This window comes from Aristolochia californica, unplaced genomic scaffold (genome assembly GCF_029961685.1).
Source record: "Aristolochia californica isolate CCGP_79_NKW_82.1479 unplaced genomic scaffold, dmAriCali1.0.hap1 SCAF_14, whole genome shotgun sequence".
Taxonomy (NCBI): Eukaryota; Viridiplantae; Streptophyta; class Magnoliopsida; order Piperales; family Aristolochiaceae; genus Aristolochia; species Aristolochia californica.
This window is the reverse complement of record NW_027181815.1, coordinates 2,545,573-2,572,216: the sequence shown is the minus strand read 5'-3', so window position 1 is coordinate 2,572,216 and position 26,644 is coordinate 2,545,573. Positions and strand designations below refer to the sequence as shown.

General features: G+C 41.1%; 4 protein-coding genes, 1 non-coding gene and 1 pseudogene across 5 annotated transcripts; 2 read left to right on the top strand and 4 right to left on the bottom strand.

The window, feature by feature from the left end:
- The first annotated feature begins 202 nt into the window (after window positions 1-202).
- On the top strand, window positions 203-2,628 carry LOC137949585 (indole-3-pyruvate monooxygenase YUCCA6-like). The gene is made up of 4 exons (XM_068795672.1): window positions 203-883; window positions 1,651-1,899; window positions 2,006-2,128; window positions 2,323-2,628. Exons 1-4 carry the CDS (start codon window positions 203-205, stop codon window positions 2,539-2,541), a joined length of 1,272 nt encoding a protein of 423 aa, XP_068651773.1. The 3' UTR covers window positions 2,542-2,628.
- Window positions 2,629-9,126: 6,498 nt separating this feature from the next.
- Window positions 9,127-10,192, bottom strand: LOC137950840 (transcription repressor OFP8-like). Its single transcript, XM_068797484.1, has one exon. The coding sequence runs from the start codon at window positions 10,130-10,132 to the stop codon at window positions 9,251-9,253; it is 882 nt and encodes a 293-aa protein (XP_068653585.1). The 5' UTR covers window positions 10,133-10,192; the 3' UTR covers window positions 9,127-9,250.
- A 2,015-nt stretch (window positions 10,193-12,207) lies between these two features.
- TRNAR-CCG (transfer RNA arginine (anticodon CCG)) lies at window positions 12,208-12,280 on the top strand. Its single transcript has one exon. It is a non-coding gene; the product is annotated as a tRNA-Arg (tRNA).
- Window positions 12,281-13,154: 874 nt separating this feature from the next.
- LOC137950214 (polyol transporter 5-like) lies at window positions 13,155-14,810 on the bottom strand (annotated as a pseudogene).
- A 124-nt stretch (window positions 14,811-14,934) lies between these two features.
- Window positions 14,935-20,115, bottom strand: LOC137949584 (uncharacterized). Its single transcript, XM_068795671.1, has 9 exons — window positions 19,973-20,115; window positions 19,337-19,885; window positions 19,173-19,261; window positions 18,096-18,446; window positions 17,702-17,965; window positions 17,382-17,627; window positions 17,027-17,248; window positions 15,748-16,312; window positions 14,935-15,652 (listed from the first exon to the last, which is right to left on the bottom strand). Exons 1-9 carry the CDS (start codon window positions 20,106-20,108, stop codon window positions 15,438-15,440), a joined length of 2,637 nt encoding a protein of 878 aa, XP_068651772.1. The 5' UTR covers window positions 20,109-20,115; the 3' UTR covers window positions 14,935-15,437.
- Window positions 20,116-23,612: 3,497 nt separating this feature from the next.
- LOC137949587 (large ribosomal subunit protein eL37z-like) lies at window positions 23,613-24,727 on the bottom strand. Its single transcript, XM_068795673.1, has 4 exons — window positions 24,623-24,727; window positions 24,344-24,479; window positions 24,052-24,153; window positions 23,613-23,841 (listed from the first exon to the last, which is right to left on the bottom strand). Exons 1-4 carry the CDS (start codon window positions 24,623-24,625, stop codon window positions 23,792-23,794), a joined length of 291 nt encoding a protein of 96 aa, XP_068651774.1. The 5' UTR covers window positions 24,626-24,727; the 3' UTR covers window positions 23,613-23,791.
- Window positions 24,728-26,644: the final 1,917 nt, after the last annotated feature.

The window sequence follows — 26,644 nt, the reverse complement described above, 5'->3', positions numbered from 1 at the left end:
CCAATCGGCCTTTCTCAGCCCTAAATCATCTCCTTCACATGTTCTTCTTTCTGGGTTTTGCATGAGATATCCCCCCTTTCTCTCTTTCATCTTTTTCTGTCTGTCTCTCTCTTTCAGTCGCTCTTACTGTTAGGGAAGGAACACAGGAAATAACTGCGTCACTAACTGCCACCATTACTACTAAGTAGTAGCTTCTGGGTTAATGAACTATTTGAGGGAGATGGAAGGGAAGCTAGCCCATGATCCGTTAGGAAATGGCCGTGGGACGGGAAGGTGCGTCTTGGTTCCTGGCCCTGTCATCGTCGGAGCTGGTCCCTCCGGCCTCGCCGCGGCTGCCTGCCTCAAAGAGCGGGGAGTCCCCAGCGTGATCATCGAACGGGCCAATTGCATAGCGTCGCTCTGGCAACTCAAGACGTATGACAGACTCGGCCTCCACCTGCCCAAGCAATTCTGCGAGCTGCCGCTCATGCCTTTTCCTGCTTCCTTTCCGACGTACCCCACCAAGCAGCAGTTCATCGCCTACCTGGAAAATTACGCCCGCAAGTTCGAGCTGTCCCCCACGTTCAATGAGACCGTGGAAAGTGCAGAATACGATCCGGCGGTCGGAATCTGGCGGCTGCGAACGACTGGTCCCAAGAAGGAGACTGAGTACGTCTGCCGGTGGCTTGTCGTCGCCACCGGCGAGAATGCCGAGGCCGTTGTGCCGGAGATCGACGGCATGGAAGATTTTGCGGGTCCCATTATTCACACCAGCTTGTACAAGAGTGGAGATGCCTTTCGTGGAAAGAGAGTGCTGGTGGTAGGTTGTGGCAATTCGGGCATGGAAGTTTGCTTGGATCTTTGCCACTACAATGCTCGTCCGTCTCTTGTAGTAAGAGATTCGGTAGGTTTCATCGATAGCTTTTTCCATACTTGACTGCGCTTAATCTTCTTCTGTCTCCTCCTTCTCCCATCCTGGATCACACGTATCCTCCATCCCTTAAATTTGAATATTTGATTAAAAAGCTCAGGGCAACAAACATGATTCCTTATTTCCTTCATTGGATTTCTGGCTCTCTCGTTAAAAATCAAACATAATCGAATTCCGCAATTATCGAAGGATACGATACGGTTCCCAGATACAGAAGTAGATTTAATTTTCTGCCTGTAGATCCCAATCACATCGGCAATACCCCACATGAATGATTTTTCTGCCCCATAAAATCGTACATGAAAACAGGTTCCTTTTCTGTATCTCGAACAGTTTGTGTAACTGCAAACTTCTTCACTGTGATACGTATGTACTTCCAAAGATTTTCTTTTTCTTGCCTAGGTCTAGTGTCTGTTTTCTGCTATGTCTCGGCTTGGTTTAATTGGAGAAAGATTGACCTGTTGATCTCGATGCTGGCTTTTCCTCGCCCATTTTTCTTTCGTTCTTCCTTTTTTAATCTTCCGTTCTGCTTAACTTTCTTGGGATGCGTCCGCATGCGGGGCTCCTGTACTTCCTTTTTGCTTTCTTCTGTTCGTGCCACCTAACCAAGCAAAGCATTATATATGAATATGAATGAAGCACTACCTTCCGTTCTTTCTTTCTCTGCATTACACCTTTCCATAGCAGAAAAGACAGTGTCGACAACATACAGATTTACTCCGATCCTTCGGTCTTCTCAGGTGCACGTTTTGCCTCGGGAGATGTTTGGGAAATCGACTTTTGGGATCTCCATGTGGTTGCTCAAATGGTTCTCCATACAAATGGTGGATCGCTTCCTGCTACTCTTTTCTTGGCTGATGCTCGGTGACACAGCCCTGTTAGGCCTCGACCGGCCCAGACTCGGGCCTCTCCAGCTCAAGAACATCTCTGGGAAGACGCCCGTCTTGGACGTCGGGACCCTCGCCAAGATCAAATCCGGAGAAATCAAGGTCAGTTACAGTTGGAACTCGAAGCTGTCTTTATCTGATCAAATCCCATGATTGATCCGTTGTCGCTTGTTATATATATCGAGTAAATTATGTTTTGGGATTACAGGTGTGTCGGGGGATAAAGAGCCTGACGAGGAAAGGAGCCGAGTTCGAGGATGGCAAGATAGAGGACTTGGACGCGATGATCCTGGCGACAGGCTACAGGAGTAATGTACCCACTTGGTTGAAAGTAAGTAGAGCATATATGAAGTTAAATTTTCTGCTTTCATTTGGTGTCGTAGTGGGCTCTTGCTTTTCTTGATTTGCCTCTGATCGATTTGGTTGTTGGGGGTCATTCGTTTTGATTGTACCATAAAATCGACAATCGTAGCTTTTGCTTTTGCGATCTGTCTGTGATTGATCTCACTGATCGGTCATTTTCAGGAGAGAGAATTCTTCTCGGAGAGGGATGGGTTGCCGAGGAAGCCTTTCCCTAACGGATGGAAAGGCGAGTGCGGGCTCTACGCAGTGGGGTTCACAAAGAGGGGCCTCCTCGGAGCATCCATGGACGCCATCAGAATCGCTCAAGACATCGAGCGATCTTGGAGAGTCGAGGCCAAGCAATTCACGGCCTTCTCCTGTCCGCCGCCAACCTGTGCCTGAACTCAACAGAGAAGGAAAAAATCCTGAATAAGTTAAAACGAAGAGAAGAGAAAATGGACGAGGAGAGAAACTAATAAGGTGATCAAAAGAAGAAACGAAGAAAAAGAAAAAAATCCAGCACTTTTACTAGAATGGTCTGAAGACTTAGGTAGAGAAGGAAGAAAGAAGAAGTGAAGAGAATCTGTGATGGATAGAAATCAGAGCTCCCTGGTGCAACCATCTGGGTGGGAAGAGAGCTCTACGCAAAGCCAAAATGTTTGTATAGATTGTACTAAAGTTACTCCGTTCGCACAGTGATCAGTTGGACATGGACTGTCACTCTTACCATAGTAGGCGATCGACACTCCTAGTGAGAGATTTAACTAAGAGGAACAGCCTGAAAGAGACTAGATTAATCAGCAAAATTGGTTTCGATTGGGGCTCCTGTGAACTCGGTAACCATGGTTTGTATATCAAAAATTTTCCAACTTGGGGATGACTGTGTTTGATTAGATTAGACAAGGGGAGGTGGGTACTTAGCTGTTCTTTCTTTTCTTCATATTTGTTCATTATTGTTGGTGATGATGATGATGATGATGTTTTGGATTTGAAAGGAGGGTTTAGGATTCTAATGTTCTTTTCTCATGTAGTCTTAAGATTTTATGTATCACTTTCTTTATTTTTTTCTTTCATGGCATTGTCTGAGTCACAGCTAGCAATTCAGATAACTTACACTTCCAAGCTCCATCTGGTTTTCTCAGATTCTGAAATGACAGATGAGGTTCATCCTGCACCCTTTCTTCAAAGCCATGAAAGGAAAAGCTCCTCTTGAGGCTGCTATTGATTCTCATCCCTAATGGACCACTCCTCATTTACTAGCCAGTATGTGTATTCATGCCCACCGTCCCTTTCCTTTTGCTCCTGTTCATCCTGCACCTACACATAAATGCTTCATCAGTTTGTTGTTGAATACCGATTTCCCTTCTACTATACTTACCTAGGTAGAGTTTTGATCAACTAAAATTGAAAAAATAAGCTTAAATAAGATTGATTCAAGACAAAGCTCACACTTATCCAATATATATTTCAACCGTTCTCAGCCTATCTTCATAATCAGTTCTCCCCACATTCAAAACACTCTTATAAGAGGCGACTATCAAGAAAACTTACTAAGATAAAGCGGAGAATTCTTCTTCAAGAACACAAAAAGAATCTACTTTTGAAAAAACTTCTTAATGGTATCTAATCGTATTTAGATGTTTATTTTATAAATTGAATGTTTATTAGTAGTGAGAAATGCAAACCTGATAGCCATCCATTTCTTTTGGAACTGATTATGTAGTCGTATTCGACAGATGTAAACTTGCCACATCAAACTAAGTTAGGAGTCTTCTTTACAAACCCAATTTTTTTTCTCAGTTTTCCAAGTGGGACAATCCTTTAGGGTCTGTTTGGAACTCTTAGAAAATAAAAGAAAATGAGAATTTGACCATTATTATTCCCAAGAATAGTTAGTGAAAAGAAGATTTTGATTATTATCTCATTTTCACTAACTTTCTTGGGAAAAATAATGCTCAAATTCTCATTTTAATTTATTTTCTAAGGGTTTTAAACCCTTAGGGACTGTTTGCAACCCACATAATGACAACGGCTAGCCAATACACTCAAAAGACGGACAGAAAGAAAGTTATTTTCTGTTGTTTTGGCAACAAAGAATCATTGAGAGAAAAGATTTCTCTCTTAGTTAATAAAATTTTCAATTGTATCCAAACAAGAGAAACTATATCTCTCTTCCATTTTCTCTCTCATTTTCCATAGGCATCCAAACAAGAGAAAAGAAACTTCTTTTCTTTTCTCTTCTTGCCACTTTCTCCGTTCTAAACACAGCCGGGGTAGAAGCAACAAAAAGGAATGGTTGAGACAGGTAGACCCGAAATATCAACATCAAGGGTTGCTTCTCCTAAACTCCTATTTAAGGACAAGCAAACACGATGGAAATAATTGCAGGGGCCTACCAGATCTAGCGGCCATGAAGAAATAATTGCAGGGGCCTACCAGATCTAGCGGCCATCTCTTCATGGGTCCTACCTTCTTTACTTCCACCAACTGTCTGAGTCTCCTACCCACAGGAGGTACTGGCAGGGCAACCCACTTGAGACATAATAAGCAGCAGACCAGTCACCTCTTTCTCCCTCCCACACAACCCCTGGTCCGTTCTTCTTTCTGCTTTTTACCTACTTGCCCACTTTGCGACCAATATTATCTTTGTCATTATAATTGTTAACAGTCGCATTCTTCTCTGGTTTGGACTGGACAGACTCCTCTCACCTGATTCAACTGCCAGCTTCTATGTAGAAATTTTCTTTTGGAGTTATCAGGAAGCACATGGCTGGGTGGACCAGGGAGCTTCTATGTTCAGGGTCAGGCTACTCTCTACAGTGCTTCGAAGCATCTCACGTCGGCCTCTTCTCTCTTCACCTCGATAAAAAAACCACCCATGTCGGTGACCATCACCATCGTTAATGATGTCTGAGATTCACTACCCGTTTTTGCCCTGAAACATCACAACCCTAACATCTGTGTTGATACTGTTCGTGACACTAAACCCTAGATCAGTTTTAATACTGTTGAAAATATTGTAAATGAGAGGTAGAGATCACGAATCGCCTGGCTTCGATATTGTGAACAGAAGAGTACTATGGGTGTCAAGTGGAAAGAACGATCTGAGGAAGAAACGAGTGAGAAGCAGGAAGGTAAGAACAATGTAGCAGAGAGATAGAGTGAAAGAGAGACAGAGAGGAGGGAGAGAACCCACAGTCCACTAAGAGGGAGATGGGTAGCCAGTTCGGTGTAGTGTGCTTTATGGGGAAGATGAAAAGGGTAACACGTGCATGCGAGGGGTTCGAGAATGCGACAGCAGCAGCTAAATGCTGAGGAAGGAATGTCCATCCAGATCTCTCTTCCTCTCTCTCTCTCTGTTCCAAAACCAAGCTCAGCTAGCTAGCTGTGTCTTGTTTTCTTGTTCTATTGAATCGGGTCTTCGTACGTGACCTATCTCTTTCTCTTTCTTCCGCAGCGTGAGCCTGTGCATCACTCACTACGATCTTGGGACCGCCACTTGCAACTTGCCCATGACCTTCCTTCAATCATTCGAACGTGATTTCCACATGTTTTTGATTCCGGTTGCAGGATCAGATACCTTTCTCTATTGGGATGCACCAAAAGAAAAAGGGAGAAGTACTCACGAAGCCTCCCTTCTCTCTTCCTCTGCAAGCGTTTCTGTAATTTGACTTTAAAATTATCCCAATGCTTCAGCTCGAGATTTAATTTCCTCCCACTTTCGTCCCATGATCAAGCCCACCGTCCTGAGCCAAATCCACCCTAGCTTTCCCCAGATCAGAAGCCCACGAACAAGTGGATTCTCTCTTCTCTGTCTAGATTTCCTCCAGAAGATCGCACCATGCTAATAATGGCATGGAATCTCCCAACAGAGGTCGTGTGCTCCTGGCAGGGATGTTCAGTGAAAGACAGCGAGTAAACAGTAGTGCTGCACTCTGCACCTCATCTTCTCGGAAAGATTACTTTCGAGAGGCAGGAGCCGCTCTGTGTTCTTAAGGCATCTAAGCAACTTGTACCCTTTTCCCTTTTCCTTCTCCAGGAATCTCCCAGGAGATCTTTGGGTTACTGTTCTCGAATCTTGCTCTTGGCTTCTTTATGATAAAGCCACTTTGGATTTTCTGCTCGTATTAGATAAGGTTTTGGATCGTCTACGAACGTAAAGGAGAAATTTCTCATAATTTGAAGCCATCGATCCAAACAGAGGTAGGAATAAGCTGATCCCTCCATTACATCTCGTTCTCAATCTACAGTAACCCCTTCTGAGTTGCCATTGACTTCCGAAAGTTCTGGATTCTCTTGTCTGATACTGAAAAATATGTTCGGTGAAGAATTATTTGATTTATAATAATCATTTCAGTTATCGATGATAGCGAAGCCTACAAATTCCAGCCTCTAGTGAAAAGTCGTGAGAGGCAGTGAGAGAATGGACCACGAGGCAGTAATGGTCCAACCCAACCACTAATTACTTAAATTTGGTCCCTATTCTATTAGTAGTTTGTGTAGTCCACAACTTTAGCTGCTGTCTTTTAATGACTTTTGAGTGAAACTTCAGAACGCTTTAAATCGTCCACAACATAAATTACATTTTTCTCCTATACCTTCATAATCCTATATATCCCCATAAATGATTTTTATTGCATTTGGAGCTGCCTCAAACCTATTACAGAGCCCACCGATGGGAGTTCCTCCTATTTATCCCCTCCATTCCGACTAGGCCCAGGTCCATGAGTGGGTACATAGTGCGAAATTTGGCTTGATCTGAATACTTCGAGCATAAAATTATTAACTGAGTTTGATCCAGTGTTCAAGCCGGGTTTAAACTCCAACCTATCATTTGGGTGAAGGTTTGGCTTAGTACCACCCCCATCGTTTTTCAATTTTCTTGTATTGCAATTCTTGTGTTTAGGCTCATATTTCTCTATAAAATAACCTAATTTGGAGGTTACAGCCCTGCAAATAGACATGAAATAAAACTTAGCAGACTCATAAAACTCTCTGAAGTCACTCTCACCCCGCCCGGGTTTCGAAGCTCGTGAACAGAAGCCATGTCCATCACAGGGCAGCAAAGAGTCCAAACTTTAACTCGGCAAAACGGACTCGTCTGCCACAGCAGATAGTCTCGGTAACCTATACATTCTCGTCTCCTAGGTGGCTAAAGGTAGGAGACCAGAGATAAGCTTAAATCCCTGCACAGAGCTCAAATACTGGATCACTGTCAGTATCCAAACAAGACGTTTTCACCAGAAAAGAGAGGAGTCGCGTCCCTGTTGCAGTGGAAAGTTGGAAACTACCTTCGTTTCGTTTCCATTCCAGAAAGCTCCTGATTTGCAGGGTTAGTTGTCAAACGTCTACAATGTAAGAGAGCTTTCTTTGCGGCAGTCGAGGAGGGTAAAAGGGCTCGCTCATTAAAGGAAGCTTTGGTTTTATTCTCAGAGGCCAACATTTTCCCTTCAAATTTTCGCCTGTCCAGTCCCTTTTTCTTCTTCCGTTTGCTTTCCTAAGAACTCAGCACCTGCAACTCCATTTATTGACTGACTTCCAATTCAGAGTGTTGAAGTCGGTCTGATGTGAAATATGAATACGTTGCTGCTAGTAGGAGGAGGCCGCATGTAGAGTCAAAAATCTGAACCCATAAATGAATAATTGTATTAATTATTAATAATACTTAATTATAACTAAATCAATTAGTAATAGTTAATTATTCAAATAGTAATTAAAATAAATTGTATTTTAATTAATAATAGTTAATTAAAAAATCAAGGATTAAATAATAAACTATTATTTATTCATTGTGCACTAACTAATGATTTATCTTTTTATTAATCATTAAGGATTAATTAAAATTTATTTAATAAATAATTTTAATAATTAATAATTATAAATAATAAGGTATTATAATAATAATAAAATATGAATTATTTATTTAAATATTAATTACAATTTATTAACTAATCAAATTTAAATAATTTTATATTATTACTTAATTACCTTTTAACCATTAATTAATTGTGATTATTTTTAATGATTAATACTTATTAAGATAAATAAATGTTGATGAACCATGCACCTCATCGGTCCCTTATAAGTAGAACCAATTAGGTCAAGAGAACGTTAAAAATGTGATTGGCTGCAGCCCAATGAGACTAAACGTGATTCTAAATTCAGAAAAGCAAATAGATACGAACAAAGCCCACGTGAGATATACCCCAACAGGGGAATTCCCAACGTGTTGTAAGCGTCAATCATGGCTGATATTTCCTTGTGCTTTTTGGCTCTTCTTACACCTTTATTACCTAGTTTAATTCACGATTGAAAGAACCGAGGAGCCGTTTACCGCCGATCCGGGGCATCGGAAATTCTTCCCTACTTTTCTCTTTTCACGCCAATTTCAACCTCTTTCAACTTTGAAACTATTCGTGTTGATTCCGACAGAAAGATCGGTGGCTCACCTAATCCGTGGAAAAACGCGTAGAAAAAAATTAATTCTTCTTACTGCAGATTCAAATCAAGCAAGTAGCCCCCCTCCTGAATGATTTTTCTATTATGGGTTTCGTTTCTGCTTCTGAAATCATTGTTAAAATTTTCTGAAACCATCATGAGCAAGCTATAATATTGGTAGCTTGAACAGACATTCTTGAACAAATATCATAAAATTTCTGAAACCTTAATGCGGAAGCCAAGATACAGAGATTCTTGAAACAAATATCCGACTTCGATTGTGTTTTCGTTTTAGAATGATTGGATTAGATATCATTTGCTGGGTTCGTCCACTAAAACCCATCTCAGATCGATTCCGACAAGTACACTGTGCAGATGACTCATTGATGGAAGGAAATAGTGGCTCCTTGCGCAAGGACGACTAAAAGCAGAGAAACATTAAATGGAGGTAAAGAATACAGCATGTGCAGCAGATGCTGCGGCTGTAGGAAAATCTGCGAGCAGAGGCAGATTCTGAAATACAGCTATCAAAACCGAATGTGGCCAAGAAGAAACAGAAGAGATCAAAGGAGGACTAGTTCCAGATTACAGTCATATCATTTCAAATGAAAAAAGGAGACCAACAGTAAATACAGATTTGTTTAATTGAACTGTTGAGAAGAGTAAACGAAGTTTAAGACCAATTACAGAACAGAGCTTCGCAAATTTCCTCAAACACCTCCAGAATGGCGCGATGGTGGCAAGCGGAGTTCAAAGATAGGAAACAGTAAAGAAGCTGCTCGAGCTCCTGCGCCCCAAAAATCTTCTTCTCCATTATCATCTCCACCATCGAGCTTCTGAAATCGGCATGGGGGTCTCTCGACCGCTTCACCACCGCGAAACTGCCTTTAACTCTTGCTCTCGCTGGCAGATCCGATAGCTGCGCATCAGTGTTTGAGTTTTCTTTTCTGGGTTTGGTCTTTCTTCGCCGGGTTCTCCGTCTCAAGGCCAGGCGACGACGCCGGTGAGACTCCCAGGAGGAATCCGAAGAGAAGCTTTTTCGAGAGAACAACGTTTCCATCCCTTCAACCTCTCTTTCTTCCTCGCTGCTGAAGAAACAATAACTATCGGCCGATGAGGTGCTAGGAACCATCATGTCAAAATTTTCTTTACCTCTGAACGATTTCTTGCCGTCTTTCACGCTCCTGCAGCTTCTCATCTTCCTGGGCTTCTCCTTTCTCTTTCCCTTCTCCACGCTCTCATCAATTTCTTGCATTCTGCGGCAAGAATTGAGCGGAGAAGTAGGAGGAGCAGGAGGACATAGTTTTGTTCTGGTCTCCTTCTGGCTTTCAGCAGGAACAATGGCCTTCCTTGATGGACAGAGGGAAGGAAATCTCCGTAACGGAGGCACAGGTACAGGTAGCGGCGGCGGCTGAGGTGGCTTCAGAGGGTGCTGAATATCTCTACTGGATATGAAAATGGGGTCTTGGGCCATAGCAGAAGCATCTCTGTTTCGGCAGGAGAAGAAAGAGAGACCAAACATGCGAGAAATTCCGAGTTTCAATCGTCTCTCCATGATGGGTTTTCTTGTCCCTTAGTACAGGACGAGAAAAGAATGAGCGAAAAGAATTGCAGATTACAGATGCTTCTGGTTTGAAAAGGAAGTGGGCGCCCCTCTGCATGTATATAAATACCCAGGACAACGTTTTCTCACCTCTCTTTGAGAGGCGAGCTCACCCTATCGTCATCACTCGCCCGAGTTGGGAGACTAACGGATTAACACCGAGTTGGACAGAGGTTAAACCAAGACATAATCTGCTCCAAATCGATTGTTATCATATAACTAAAGCTTCTTGCTTTGAACAGGTTTCAACTGTCAAAAAATAAAAAAAAATGTGTTTACTATTAAAAACTGCAGCTCCACTTACCTCTGGTTCAGTAGATTCTTCCCATTGTTCAAGTAATTCACTCCTTAAAATACAAAAAAAAAAAAATGTTTTCTTCGTTAGCCCAACAAACTGGAGTTGAGAACTATGAATTGGAATTTCTTATGCTCCTAATAATGGAGAGTCTTGCATTGACAGAGTCTCTTACTGAGTCGACCCGACTGGCCATTGACCTTAGCTGATATTGGTAGAAAAGAACAATTTAATGTAAGACGTCAATGATCGCCTGATATGGTTATCAGTTCAGTAATTCCATGCTCCCGTTGGATGAACAATAAATCTTTCAATGTCGAAGAGGGAAGCTGCTATGAATAGGAACAAGTGCAATCAGAGAAGAATTAATGCAAATCTCTGCATAGTAATATCCAGTTTCTTGGTGAAATCTGAATAGGATTGAGCTTTCTTAAGTTCCGAAGCTCAATCAACTAACCACACATAAAATTTCCTTTTCAAGTAATCACTGTAAGAGATTCCCACAGAAACGGAAAAAATGAATCTGTAGGAAATGATGTTGCAGAATGTACAGCAATGGCTTATATGCATATGCTGCTTCTGCATCGACTGCTGCAGCTGCTGCCGCTTCTACTGCTTTTGATATGAAATCACTTTCAGGCCTTTTATCAAACACCTTATATGGAAAAATTCTAGTGGGCATAAATAGATGATCTCTTTTAAAAGAGCTGTTTTCTGGGACGTCCTTGGTAAAACTGTTTTTTTTGTTTCCTGGCTCCCATTGACAGAGACAATTCAATATTCATTTTACGTGCTCCCCTCACAGACCCAGAAACTATTTGAATTTTTTTCAAAAAAAATGGAGATAGGACGTCGAGTATAACAAACCCCTTTGTCTCTGGTTCAATACCCCTTCATTAACGGCGATGTGATATCAGAGAAGAATCCTTGATGGGTCGCTTTTGCATGCGCCACCAGTCGATCGCACGACCTCCGATTAGTCCCACCAAATATTGTTTCTTCCTGTAAAACGTAAATCTTCGGTGATGCAGGGGGGGGGGGGGGGGGGGGGGGGGGGGGACAAAGGCAAAATTGTCAACAAATTGTCTCCCTACATCAAGTTCTGGGTTAATTAACTCCCCACAGTTCAAGCGCGGCTCCATCCCGTTGTCCGCTTCGATGCCTGAAGCTTCAAAAGACAAAAACCAGGCTGAGCAACCTCGGCGGAGCACGTTTGGCCGCGTCCAGGAGATTCTCTGAAGCGACTTGGGCACAAAGATAAAAAGGCAGAATGCCTCTTCTTTCCATCGTTTTACAGTCTTTGACTTGGCGGACGCACCGTGGGTGGAGAGGAACAAGGGGAAGCAAACAAGGTTGGAAAGTGGAGGTGGCAGCTTTTAGGGGTGGACTCTGCATGTGTTACGTAGATCATGACATGATGTAACCTAAGCTTTTTTGAAAAACGAAAAGAGAAGAGAGAACCAGTTTCGATATTTGAATTCAATGTGGGGGACGACTCTTGGGGTTCGGATCAGTACAGGTTCATTACTGTACAGCGGGGACCAGCACGCAGGTAAGAGGGAAAAAATAATTTAATTATTATTATTCTAAAAAATGCTTAATAAAAAAAGATAATAATTAAAAAAATTACTAACTATTTTTAGGAATAATAATAATTAAGACCTTGGTGTAATTAGATTCAAGGAGCTTGGATTTGTGATTAAATAACAATAATCAATATAATAGGGAAAAGGATCGCGTGGCCTAATGGATAAGGCGCTCGCCTCCGGAGCGGGAGATTGTGGGTTCGAGTCCCATCGCGATCGTTTTGTTTTAACTTCTTTTTATCGAATCCGGAGCTGGTTATCTTTTGTCCCATTAATGTGTTTATATATTAAGTTTAACACTAATAACTAAATAAATATTTTAAAATAAGAATTATAATATTTTAGATTTCTAATTTTTTAAACATTTTATCATGTAAATACAAAAAAGTTATTATTTCTCCTCTTTCTCTTTCTTTTAATTTCTCCCATTTTTAATGCTACCAAATACTACTTTAGTGATTTTCTTCTGTCTTTGGGTTCGTATGAAACCCTAAGAAAAAAATAAGAATTTGATCATTATTATTTTAAAAAATAGTTAATAAAAAAAATTGATCATTATTTCATTTTCACTAACTATTTTTAAAAATAATAATAGTTAATTTTTTTTTTTTGGGTTCCGAAGAGACCATTTCTTCGTGAATTTGTTGGGAAAGATAGCAGAAAAGTGCCAGATTCGATGCTGCTTTCCAAAAATTGCTGGGAAAGGTAACAGGGAGGCACCAGTTCCAATACTGCTGGGAGAGACAGCAGAGAGGCGCCAGATCCAATCCTGCTTTCCAGAAACTACTGGGAAAGGTAACAGGGAAGCGCCAATTCCGGTACTGTTGGGAGAGACAACAAAGAAGTTCCAAATCCTGTACTGCTTTCCAGGAACTACTGGGAGACGCAACAGGAAACGTTCATTAGATCCGGTGCTACTGGGAGAGACAGCAGATAGGCAATCTATGTAGCTACTTGGTCATGGCTTAGTGAAAAAAAAATCACCATTTCTTCATAAGAAAATGATTGAACCTAATTGAAATAACTAGTCAAGGTATTACGTTTTAAGTTAAAAACCATTTTTTTTATGTGAGAATCAGTCATATATGAACGAGGTTAATGTCTGGTCCAATATGAAGGAAAACTATGCACACAACGTGCAACTCTCCTCCTTGCCTTTTCTTTCTCGTCGCTGCAATCTGTCCTCAAACAACACTCCCATATCTTCCAGCGTCTTCCCTTTCGTTTCCGGCAAGAACACGTAGATGAACGCCACCCCCACGGCGGATACCGCTGCAAAGATGCAGAACGTTCCCCCAAAAGAGATGGCGGTGGATACGGACAGAAATGTCATTGAAACCACCCCGCTTACCACTCGGTTCACCGAAATCGCTATGCTCGTCCCCTGCGCCCTCAGCCTTGTCGGAAAAATCTCTGACGAGTACACCCAGTTGATAGGCCCCAGCCCGATCGAGAAGAAAGAGACGTCTGCGCAGATGGCCACCACGGATAAGATGATCGCCCATCTGGGTTTCGCTTCCGAATTCTGCTGGATTTTGGAGCTGACACTCAGCAGAGCCAACGAGATGGAGATACCAGTGGAGCCGAGAAGGAGGAGCGGCCTCCTTCCATATTTGTCCAAGAACCCCGCTGAGACGAAGACGAAGAATGTCTTCGTCAGACCCATCAAAATTGTGACGGCGACGAGATCTTTCTTCTTCTTGATTCCGGCGGCTTTGAATACTTCCGGGGAGTAGTAAACCACCGCGTCGTTACCGGAGGCCTGCATGAAGAAGTTTATCCCTATTGCAGCGATGAGAATCCTCTGGATGGGAGAAGACGGGCACAAAAGTTCCTTCCATACGGATTTTTCGTGCCGGTGAGAGGAAGCGGAGGGATTAATCATGGTTTCCCGTGATCTCAGCGAGTCTGAGCTCAGCTTCATCGGCATGGTGCGAGGTTTTGAGCAAAACCATTTTAGCTTCGCCCGCTCGGCCTTGCATTAAGAGCCATCTCGGTGATTCTGGCATGGCCAAGACGCCGAGTGAAACAGCGAGAGCAGGGACAACTGCAACTCCGAGCATCAATCGCCAGTTTATGTTCTGTGGCAGACCCGCGAAGGCGTAATTGGAGATGTACCCAAGTAAGATACCCACGTTGATGAAGAGCTCCGGCAGAGAACTGAGGAAGCCTCTGGTCATGGCGGGGGAAATTTCCGCGTTGTAGACAGGAGCAATCATGAGTGAATAGCCAACCCCGATTCCGGCAACTACCCTCCCCGCCATCAAGAACGAAAAAGAAGGAGCCAAGCCCATCAGCAAAGCGCCGATGAAGAAGGTAACTGAGGCGAGGACGATGGTGTATCTCCGCCCAATCCAGTCGGAAGTTTTCCCCGAAGCCATGGACCCAATTAAGGAGCAGAAATTCAGCGATCCGATCAAAATCTCTTCCTGGGTCGAGGATATCTTCAGATCATCCTTGAGAAAGAACGCCGCACCACTCATCACACCGATATCTGCAAGGAAAAAAAATCCTAATTTCATATCAAACCTTTCGTTCTGCTTACTGGGGTCACACATGATCAAAGGTGCTTTACCTCTGACATACCGTAGCCCAACAGAATTGATGTCATGGAAGCCAAAACACAGCTTGCTAGAGCGTACTTGTTGAGCCGGCCATGACGACAACGGCCGCTGCATAATGTGTCATTCTCATCTCGAGTTACTGCTCGTTGAATCTCTTCTTCACCTTCTTGCACCTTCGGATCCATATCGCTGCTGGCTGCCAACGTGCTGGAGCTGAAATCAGAAAAGATGATACTGACCTCTGCGAATCACAATATTTAAGACGAATAATTGGGAGTTTTCACTTTCAAAGAGGAGACGATCGGGGAAGATTAGCTCGGCTACTGTCGTACAACTGTTTCCAAATCTTCCAGGTGGAATAAAACGGGATAACAGGATGTGACGGCACAAAAAATCTAACTGTCAGTTACATGCTACTGTCTCTTTGTGCAGTCATTTTGTCGCTAACGTAAAAGACAATTCTCAATTTCGAGATTTTCCAAATTCGAGATTTAGGGAAAAATTTGCATCCCAAATCTTGGAATTAAGTGTAGTTCTATTGGTAAGGAATGAACACTAGGAGCAGGGCATACAAATAGTGTCTTCTACCAACCCTCTGCAACTGCAATTTAATGTCTTTAATCATACGAACATTTGCTTATCCATCTGCACTAAGGTCGCCAAAGATTTACCGTCGACAATATTGCTGATTTTGATTCTTGAACTTGCTAGGCTTGCAATAGCAGATTAACTCTACGAAATGGATGGGCTTCATCCTGCAGACAAATCACCATAAGCCATCAAAGGAAGCCAACTACTCACGGTCGGATTTTCTATTGACAGCTTCTCTGTTTGTGGAGTTTATAAAACTGGCAAAGAAGTCTATGAACTTCTCCATAGTTTTCAGGAGCAGAAACTAGACGATTTTTTATCCACTGAGGAAGCTTGCTAGTTGGTTGCGACTGAAACCCTTTTGATTGATTGGATGCATAGCGTGAATCGACCAACAAGATTGCTGCATAGTCACCAATGTGTCTGATTGCTCGACCTGCATTATCATAGCAGAAATTAAATGAGTGCTCCAGTAAAAGGAATTATGGTTAGGAACAAATCACAGGTTTGTTGAGCAAGAATCAGGCATACCAATTGATTGATTTACGGCCTTCATGCACAGATTTTCATAGTATTCTCGCCCCTTTCTCTTACAGCTTCTTAATACTTCAATGCCAGATTGAATAGTTGTTTCAACAGACTCCTCCACAAGCGAATTTTTTGAGCCAGGAATATTTGGTTCGCTGAAACCTTCAATATGCTTGATCCTCTCCAATAACTCAAGGTCAGAAGGGCTAGGATAAGGTAGTCCAACCATTACAACACATCTGCCCATTCCATCGCTGAAGTTGATCCCCTCAGACATCTTCCCGCCAACTACAGCAAGAAGAACTGCACCATTTTGCCGTGGGTCCTCTCCTGAACCATTGCAGGTTGATATTATGGCTTCCTTGTATTGCTTAAGAAGATTGTCAACATCTGCATTACTTTTAGGTTCTCTAAATACAGGTTTCTTCTTTACAATTCTAGCAAAGACACCTGAAGCTTGCCATGCATTGCAGACCTTGGCTTCATACTCAAAGGAAGGAAAGAAGATAACAATCCCTTCAGGAACTATTCCCACTAGATTGCAAACTAGACGACCCAGCTCCTCCATCTGCATTTGCAAGCCAATTATCAGTCAGGTTTACCCTTTTCTTTATCAAAAGCTACAGTCAGATTTTCTATCGGCTCTAAAACATGCACAAAGGGGAATGCCAATGCCAATGCCCTTGTTCCATGTCATATACATATGCCTCAACTCCAATGGGACCAAGCAAAATTCTCCTTGGTCTGCCTCAGTTCATGCAGCCCACCATGTTAATTCAGAGACAGCCCCATGGTACTGCAGAGGTCGCACCAGAATAAGCAAGTACCCAGACAACCTTTCCCTACTTCATACAGAAAATAAAATCATGCAACATTTTACCTACCAGCATTTAATGAAAGCCAGCAACATAGAATTAGTGAACAAAAAAGGCAAGAAGAAAAGACTACGAGACAAAGTGGGTCAAAAAGAAAACCAATGAAGAGAAACCTTGGGCTCTTTTATGCATTGCTAGTTACAGTGTTCCACCCTTCTAGTCACTAATACCTCAAACTTATTTCTTGATTTCTGGTTCCATGGTAGAACACAATGAAGATGTCAAGATTCTCAGAACGTATGCAATGTAGGGACAGAATAAACAAATTAAGCAGTTCCAGCACATAATATTAGGCTTACAGCTGCATATACTTCTCAGTTTAGGTTGTTCCAATAGGGTCAAAATTGACCTAAGGACGGCATAAACACAGAAGCTGCAATGGCAGACAAGACATAAAAAACACTTACCATCTCTGTAAAACTTCTGGCATTGTAACTGAAATCAAATGATCTGCCCATTGGGCCCTTCGAAACAGCTATAGGGAGAATGCTCTCAGGAGGTACAATGTGATTACAAGAGAAAAAATGAAACTGGTCAGGCGATACGTTTGGGAAGAGTCTCTCCTTTGTCTCCTCTATAGGCTGCAAGGTACCCCCAGCAAGCACAACGGCATGGGTTTGATCAACTATCTGTAAAATAATTGCATGCAGATGTGAAGAACATGAGGTTAGTAAAGCACCAATACTATAATGAGCCACAACATTCTTCTTTCAATGAATGAAATCCTTTGGATACAGTTTTCTGAGAAATTGTTTCTCTAACCTCCCTAAACAATTTCTCCCCAGAGAGCATGATATATTTCAGGTATCCGTCTTCGTGCTGCGGTTGAGAGGTTCTCCTCCGTGATAGTATTAACCTTCCTTCGGCATCATTATTTGTGAGTGAAAGCAAGATATCAACAAATGCCTGGAACCCTGATACGACTGTTCCTTCAGCACCACCACTTCCATCAACATCAACTGCCGGACCTCTTTGCAAGCTAATAGTTTTAGCTGCATAGCCACTTACCTGAAAATTTCTTTGTCAGTTATCTCACTATAAGGAAAAGTACCAGTCATGTAGTCCAGTAGCATCAGAGGTACCTTGTGAGTAATTTTACTCTCTTTTATATACTTCTGTAATTTGACCAAGTTGATGTTGTCAATGTCAAGTGAAAATAGGAAATTGTTTATGGTCAGTGAAGAATCAGAAAAATCTTCTCCCAGAACATTACTATCATCAAGTAACAGCCGAAGAAAAGCCCTCGTCAGAACCATCAAAGTTTGGATGTACCGCCGATTCCCAGCTCCTAATTGATTAAAGAACTTGTCAAGATACAACTTTAGGTGCAAGTGGATCTGCTCAAGCTGGAGAATGAAAAGCAAACAAGATTAAAATCTGTAATATTTTCATCATATTCAACATTTTAAAGTAAAACTACAAAAAAGACCCTAGTGGTAGTCAACCAGAAGAGGCAATTGAAGCATTGAGTTGTACCTGTGAAACAGTGATTTTGGAATTGTACATATTCAAAAGGGAATCTGCAAGATTGTGAGCTTCATCGATTATTACAACACTGTTTTTCAAATTTAGACCAAGTGATTCCCGAGATGATTTCAAGAGAAGAGATTGATAGGGAAGCACCACAAGACTAGCAGCTGGAACCATACTGCGAGATCCATAATAGGGACAGGTCCCTATCATCCTTCCAAGCTGTACCATATCTTCAATGTCCAATGCATCAAGCTCAGAAGCTTGACTTCTAAACTGTATCTGTAGCTTCTGTTTATGGAGCAATGGACATCCTGAAGAAGCTTTTGTTCGACGAATTCTACCTCCATCGCTTCGCTGCAAATGAGTAACTATATGAGAAAAGGTGACCCATCTGACATTGGCTTAAAAAACACAAAATTACGTCGGTATTACTGCGAGACAAGAGGTAAGAGGCAAACGACATTAATTAGCCAATACTAACACTTTACAAGGTGAAAATATGCAAATTCACGAAATTTGCTATGGGATTCCACACTCTTCTTAGCACCACCTCACAGTCCCTTACACATCTTCCGTGAACTGTCAAGGGTCATTTATGAATGTTAATCCAATGAAGTATCAGTCTTGGGTAGAAGCAAATTTGCAATCAAAGTAATAACGAGAAATTAGTACTATAAACATTTGTTTTAGCATTTTCTCTTTCAAACTTAAGAAAGGTTAATCAAATAAAGGGCCTAGGAAGATTTTAAAGTTTCAGAATATTTTTTTCCACAAAACCAATCCCGAGCACTGCATCCAAAATTTGAGCAATTTTCTCTCTACTTACTGGAGCACTTATGAGGATTATCATACTCCATATAAGTAACTCTTCTTCACTAAAGAGAAAGTGAAACCAAGTAAATGGTATTTTTAACAAAAAGAGAAAGAAAAAGGACCAACGAAGAAAGAAACAGCTAAAAGAGAAACTCTTCCAGAATTCTGTTGGTTGGTTTTGATGCTACAATAACAAAAAGCACTTACTAGTAGCACACACACCGCATATGGATCCCTCACACATCAAGCTGATTTGAGAACACTAACCTTAATTTTGGACACGTCTTGCTTTTTACTCTTCTGCAACTCCAAGCACTTCTCGTTGATCCGAGTTGAATTCCCAAGCCTCAATACATCTGAAACAGACCCATAAGCAAAAATTGGGAATTGTCGCAGCTGTTGTGTAAACTATGTTCACTTGATAACCGTACCTTCGTTAATGCATAAATTCTTCCTAGACCCCAAACAAACCACATTCATCTTTGAAGAAAATTCCGTTTTCCTCAACTCCTTGACAAACTGAGAAAGTTGAGAATGGGTTCTGCTACAGAAGAAAACTTTGAAAGCCTCCTCGTCCTCCTCCTCCAGTTCATCTTCGTCACTCGAACTAAATGATCCACTCGCCTTCCGCTTTACATCTGCTATTTCCTTTTCACTCTCATACTCTTCCATCAAAAACTCCTCGTCCTCATCCAACTGCAAGGTGTCATTTCTCTTCTTCCCAGAAGCTTCATGAGACCCGTTGCGACTAAAATCACAACTTCTCATCTCGAAATTCCCCAATCCGGAACGTGCACGAGACGTTTTATTTAACCAAGGCTGAACAGAACTCCCTTCGTCTTTCTTCGATTCGAAGTCCCGCATCCAATCGGGCTCGTCGTCTGAAACGGACTGAGCCGTTGGAGCGTTCTTCGGCTTCTGCTTCTGATCGACGGCCCATTGAAGAGCACTACATATAATGCTGAGAGTTTTTCCCGTACCTGACAAGGGTTTCAAAATAACCAAGAAAACAACGAGGAACAACCAGATTATAACAATAAAGGAAAGGTACGATGAAGGGGCTTTACCTGTGGGACTTTCAAGCATGGCAATTCCACCACGGTTCAGAGCATCGTAGAGAGCGCTCATGAAATCGAGCTGTATCTGATACGGCTCGTAAGGGAACGAAGGGAATTTTGCTCGGAGTGAAGCTTTTTCGTCCATTGCGTCTATTCTTTTCCTGATTTTCGTTCTCACCTCACGCTTACTACATGACTAACATGAGCCTCGCCATTTGCCATTCTCCCGCGCTTTTTTATTTTTCGGCCGAGATCGGGCCAGCCCTGGCATTTTAAAAGTGGGCTCCACTATGCAAAGGCACACCAAGAAGCCCACCTGAGGGTACACGAATTGAAAAAGTGGGCCTCACCCTCCACGAATTGATTCAGATTCCTAGCACTCGTTCCTCTTACGCCGCATGCATGGCGGGAGTTTCTCTATGATTCTAATAGTGAGTGGTTGAATTCCATGAGAACTCTAAATCCAGCGTCTAATGGGAGTTCCTATTCGATTTCGACTCAACCTCTTAATTTGATCTTCAGAGGACTCCCCGATTTTCTCGTTTTTAAATAACAGCACAAGATAGATCGATCGATTAAGAAGTTAATTTCTCTCTCTTTCTCTGCAACATTAAGGAAAACGTTAGAGAAGAAGCTTTTTTTCTGCAAATAGAAGATCCTTTCAGCTCCTTTCAATGGAAGGAGGTCATGAGCACGCCGAGGATTCGTGGCTCCTCGACGATGGAGGAGATAAAGAAGAAGAAGTATACGAGAGCAGCATAGCAAAGACGAAGCCGCTGGTGACCACATCCACGACAGAAGCTTGCAAAGAGGAGAAGATACAAGTGAATGACATGATTTACCAACCTCTAGCCACAGACAATAAAGAGAAAGAGGTACAGAACAAAGAAAAGAAGACGAGATGCCGCACAGGGACATCAAAATCCGGGTCGTCGAAGAAGAAGAGATTCAACTGGGAAAATTGTTTGGAAATAATCATGATCATCTTGGCCCTGATTGCCTTGGCGATGTTATGTTACGATGTCACGATACTCGCTTCCCGTTTCCGACAATATCAACACCAAGTTATCGAGGACAACAGCAGATTTGTGGTGCAAGTTCATTAGCATCCTCTCTCGCAAGACTCTGGCGCTGATCAGTTCGTCGATGACGACCATGAAGAGGTGAAAGTTATCGACTATCATCCGCTCATTACTAGGGACGAAGACGCTTTCCTACCCTATGATGATCCTTATGATGACTACGATCAAGATGAGTATGATCGGGAGATGCCATCGCCAACGCCTAGCGGAAGCCACGGATTGATCAGAAACTTTGGTAAGAAAGCACTCTGAGCAGGAGAGATGCAGAAGAGGAGATGTAGCGAGCAAGATTTTGGGTTTTTCGTTTTTTTTTTTTTTTTTTTTTTTTTTTTTTTATGGTTTTAGACTAAGAACGCAATCTCCTCTGTAAAAGGAGCCTAAATTATTCTCTGTGATCTTCTTTATAGCTGAAGAAGCCATTGTTCTGTTCTTCAGTCTGTGCGTTCATTGTTCCGTTCGTTTCGATTGCTTCCATTATTGTGGTGATAATACACTCTAGCATGGTATACATCTATAAGCCTTTTGAGGAAGAAAAGCTTGTCCGACTTTTAACTGGCAATGGGCTCTGATGTCCTTAGTTTGCCTAACATATTTGAATACATCTTTGAATCGTTTTTGTCATAATAAGCCTGTAGCTTCTTCACCTTGTCAAGCAGTTGGCGAGCTTCTTTTGGTAACCTTGGCTATTTTTTGTGAGCGTTTGTTGGGCGAAGACAACATGCAGTCGACTTGCTTGCATCACATCTTCAAAAGCGAATTGCTCAGAGTTTGGGGCACATCATCAAATTGCTTCAGAATATGCTACCACCTTGCAAATGACAGGCTAAATATGATCATTTTAATCATTTTCCATTCTGTAATTTCATCCCACTGCCCCTCAAATGGCAGTAGAGGTAAGAGTGGCTCTTAGGCCTCCAATGACAAAAAAAAAAAAAAAAAATTATTTTCCACCTAAACTTACCTACGTCACATGTAAATTATTTTGCTCATAATATTGTACATTTAGTATTTTCTAATAGATGGCTTTGTCTTTTTTAGATACCCTAACCCCATTTAAGAATTCTCTTTCAAATTCTCTAACTAGTTTTTCCTCTGTATTTTTTAGAACTGTCCAATGTTTTTTTTTCAGAGGGGTGGCGCGATTCAAACTCTTGACCTGATGTAACCACTACACCAAACGGCCTTTTAAGTAAAACTGTCCAATGTTTATCACCTAAATTGAACACCACAAAGCAAACGAATTTCGAGCTGCAACTGTGACATTTCGAAACTCAACGCCAAATTCGGTCCAACACATTACACCTGCCACTTCTATGAACAAGGATATGATATCTGGTCAATCACTCTGTAAAAGACAGCTATATTACCAGCGGCATAAGGTCTACAGATCATTAGTTCTATCGCTCAAATTTTCTCTGGGGTGTGAGGGCCGTCTGATCATAGGCATAAAAAGTTCAAGAACTGAAACACAATAAAAGTCACATGCAAGTCTATATAAACAGCGAGATTGGCCATCAGAATTTGTTTCCTCATGCTCCCCCCAATGATTTATAGTGGCAAATAAACCTCCCGTCTTTCTTTTTGTTTCTAGATGAAACCAAACTTCTCACAGTTCGGTCACTCTAACGCACAATTGTAAAACATCTTCATTTTAGCCCAGCCAACCGTTGAAACTTCGTATCTTTCTCATTTACTATATTTCTCATCCAAGCCAATTCTTCACAGGCTAAAACTCACAATAGTATAAAAAACAGGAATATTAGAAAAATTGCACCCATATTTGTCTAAAACCGGGTAAACACCCTAACCACAGGTACATAGAAACCCACTAATGCCAAAAGAACGGCTCTTTTTCAAAGTGCAAAATGTCCTAAACCTCACAGCAGCACCAGCTTCAAGTGAGAAAATCAAGGAAAATCATGGCTCCAATTAACACTGAAACCGTGTCAACAGCATGCTGTCACTGGCAATCATAGATAAATATCCCTGCTGTTTGAGCTGTTTCCCTAATGTTCAGATCATCACATTAGAACGGATTCATTCCATTTGAGAGAAACCCCAGCTAAAAAAGTAAACCAACAGATTTTAATTAATTGATCACAAAATGTCTAATTTATAGATCAATTAGCCACAGGTTCAACTTGTCTACGCTCAACAACATATGGCCAGGCAAGTACCTGACACTGTTAAAGAGTTCCTTAAAATAGTTCTTTCTTTGGCTACTCTTCATAAAAAGAATAGGGACAGATCAATACCAATAAATAAAAAATCAATGTACCTTGGACGAGTTTTCAAAATATGTGTAACTTAACCATGATGCAACTTTTTTTTAATGTTAATAGAATGACAACCCTTTCCCCATAAGAGACTTGAACCCAATACCTCACCTCACACTACAGAACCTCCATGTGACCATTGAGCCAAAAGCCCAATTCCACAACCAACAAGCAAAATTGGTGCAGGATAACTCGAAAGAGTTCGCAGACAAAATGTACAGATAGCCTAGTTCTCAAAGCCTCTCCACATGTTAAGCAATCAAAGCTATAATTCAGGGATGCGCCCAAGGGAAAGTAAAGAAGGCAACTAAAAATCGTTTATCAAAACTGCTATTCAAGTTTCTCTCCAATATAAGAAAACATTTGGGGAGGACAAACATCAATAGATACTTATAATTGTTTCAGATTTCCTGAGAAAAGGTAAACTAGAATAGTGTCACTAACACCTAGGCACCTCCTGTGAATCTTTCTTAAGAGGAAGCAGCGGCTGCACCCTTCTTTCTGGCAGCTGCAACGGTGCCTGGAAAATAAAATGAAGTAGACGTGGAAACATAAGCAACGTTGTAGGATTATCTTTCCTTACAATTCTGAGTTTTTCTTTCAATGAAAATACACGAATATAACTTCCAAGCAAAATTCAATTTGTGGATAGTAGAACTAATGGCGCAGACATTTGTAAATAATAAAAATAGATTAGGTAAATAATGAAAAATATAACGATGAAGCTCACCTTCTCTGAAATTGCTCTTGAACCGACGAGGTAAGTGACGAAGGTACCTCATCCGACCAGTTCCAGTTGTCTTCCTCCGAATAGCCTTCACACTCCAGTTATCTGCAGACGAAATCGCCAAACTTAATAATAAGCAAAAGAAATCAAATGACTAACCAGGGATAATAGATTCATGGCGGAGGGACTAGAATAAAAGAGAAGACTATAAAACAGAAAAATAAAACAAGAACGAAAATAAAGCAAAGAAAAAAAAATGAAATCTGAACCAAGATGAAACGTTAAACTTGCTCACATTTGCGGATGCGGCTGGAAGGATATCCACAAGCGGCGCACCTGCTCTTCTGCAGATGGAAGCTACGGCGACCGCACCTCACACAGAGCGTATGGGTCTTGTTCCTCCTCTTACCGAAGCTCCCCGTTCCCTTACCCTGTATGAAACAGAATGTGTGGTTGTAACATCATAATTGAAATATCTCCAGATACCGGAATTTAAGACGGGAGTAATAAACGAAGAAGAAAGTAAGATTTCACAGTGCGGAAGAAGAAAGACAGCGGAGGAGGGGAGGCATACCATTGCAGCAGTAGCAGAAACCCTAGCTCCGGAGCTTGTTTGCCGAGAGCCCCAATCAGCTTAACGATTTCGCTTATATAGTACAGGCGTCAGCTTCGGGTCTAGGGTTCTGGGAAGAGACCGGAGACCGCAAGGTTGATTGGTTACCATTGGCGGACCGGTATCATGAACCGTTCTTTTTAAATAAGCGTGTTATGTGGATCGCTGGAGCGAACCGTGGCGAACCATCCGGTTCGAATAATTTTGTTCATTTTTTATACATTTCTTTCTATGAAACTATGAAACTAAGTTGAAGAAATTTATATAATATTAATGTATTTTATTTTTAAAATGGTTGAGTATTTTTTTAATTTATTTTTTAATGCGATAAGTTGAACAAAATTTGTAAAAAATACTAGTAAACTGATGTTATTAAAGGTTAAAGCATTAATAAAAAATACAAAATACGAAAAATACAAATTTAAATTTATTTTTTTTGTCAAATATTTCTTGTATTTATATGCTATGTTGGTTTTTATGACAAAAAATTAATACCACAAAGAGATGGGAAAAATTAATCGAACGCAGAACGTGGTGTCTGGCTCTGAGACAATACATGTCAAACACTTAGCTAATACTACCAACCAAAAAGACTGATCTGTTAAATAGCGAAAAGCCAAGTACTCGACCCAGACTACAAACTCTAACATAAATTAATTGAGAAAAAAAGGAGAAGAAAGGCAAAAAATGTAAAATATTTTTTTATACAAAATTCATTAAGAGTGATGAAAATATAATTTTAATATTTATTTAGTTTTCCTATGACATCTTAAATGATCCCCTACTAAAATAGTAAATTATTTTGGTATTTTATCTGATATTGTTAAACCCTAAACTCGGTCGATTCGATTCAATTAAGACAAAATTGGATTACTTGATCGATTGGTTCATTACAACCATTTAAAGCAGAAACCAATCACTTGGATGAAAAATGTCATACCGACTTAATTGGATTTTGCTAAAAGTTAATAAAACAAAATATATATAATACATCCTATGGTAGCATACCATTTTAGTCCAACCTAATGTCGATCTAATTAGATCATAACCTACTATCTTACCGGTTCGTTTTAATAATTTATTTTATCTAACACAAATTGAAACAATAAAATTATAAATAGAGTGTTTAAACTTTTTTTAGCTGATTCTGACCAACTAGCATACTCCAGATCGATCTTTTTTTGCTGGAATGCTGGCATCTATGAGAAGAAAAAACTGTAAAAGGGTTTCTCTGTGGAGGAAGTAGTCTCAGGTAAATTGACTCCAATCAGTCCGAGCTTCTTGTGGTGCTGCTGCATACCAGATCACAATCGAAACTCAGAGACATATACCGCATGAACAGGTCTGTATAGGAGACTTGATATGCATCTGTTTTAATCTATTAAGAGTTTACTCCTACTTGAAACTAAAAAGCTTGATAGTTTGATGAGAGTTTGACAAGTTTGTATTCTTATGACTAAGCATAAATCTGATTTGCGTGTAGTCTGCAAACAAACTCTTTGAAGAAGTTACACCTGATGTTCCCACTGTCTCTACTTCAATTAGCTACCTAGAATGAATCAGGCGGAATGGGTACAAGTCTGACACATCGACTTCAGGTGGAATGAAAAGCTTATCAAGCGGAATTTCAATCTGGGCTTCTTCAATAGTCGAAGAGTCTTGTGAAGTTTCAACACGAGTATCGATTGAGGTTGGAAAGATTTTGGGGATTTCGATACTAGTAGTGGCTAAAGTAGATGAACCGCGAGGAGCTTCAATTGCGATATCATTCAAAATAGGTACGTTGATGTTTAGATTGGTTGAAACAGATAAATGTGAAGGAGCACAGATGGACTCAGGTTTGGCCAAGGAGCAGAGTGCAGAGAAGATTGGTAGCGATTTCTTGGGTAGAAAGAATAGATGGTACTGATATAAGGAGAGACATGGGAGGTGTGGAAGAAGCATTTTATCAGAATAGCAGCAGATGTAGAGATGCGGAAAGCT

Coding starts and splice junctions, on each gene's coding strand:
- LOC137950840 (XM_068797484.1), bottom strand. CDS start 10,132: ATGGAGAGACGATTGAAACTCGGAATTTCTCGCATGTTTGGTCTCTCT.
- LOC137949585 (XM_068795672.1), top strand. CDS start 203: ATGAACTATTTGAGGGAGATGGAAGGGAAGCTAGCCCATGATCCGTTA. Junction 884..1,650: donor CTCTTGTAGTAAGAGATTCG/GTAGGTTTCATC, acceptor CGGTCTTCTCAG/GTGCACGTTTTGCCTCGGGA. Junction 1,900..2,005: donor TCAAATCCGGAGAAATCAAG/GTCAGTTACAGT, acceptor TTGGGATTACAG/GTGTGTCGGGGGATAAAGAG.
- LOC137949584 (XM_068795671.1), bottom strand. CDS start 20,108: ATGGACGAAAAAGCTTCACTCCGAGCAAAATTCCCTTCGTTCCCTTAC. Junction 19,886..19,972: donor CATGCTTGAAAGTCCCACAG/GTAAAGCCCCTT, acceptor AACCCTTGTCAG/GTACGGGAAAAACTCTCAGC. Junction 18,447..19,172: donor AAGACGTGTCCAAAATTAAG/GTTAGTGTTCTC, acceptor ACTCATTTGCAG/CGAAGCGATGGAGGTAGAAT.
- LOC137949587 (XM_068795673.1), bottom strand. Junction 24,154..24,343: donor TTCCAGCCGCATCCGCAAAT/GTGAGCAAGTTT, acceptor TTTCGTCTGCAG/ATAACTGGAGTGTGAAGGCT. Junction 23,842..24,051: donor CAAGAGCAATTTCAGAGAAG/GTGAGCTTCATC, acceptor TTTATTTTCCAG/GCACCGTTGCAGCTGCCAGA.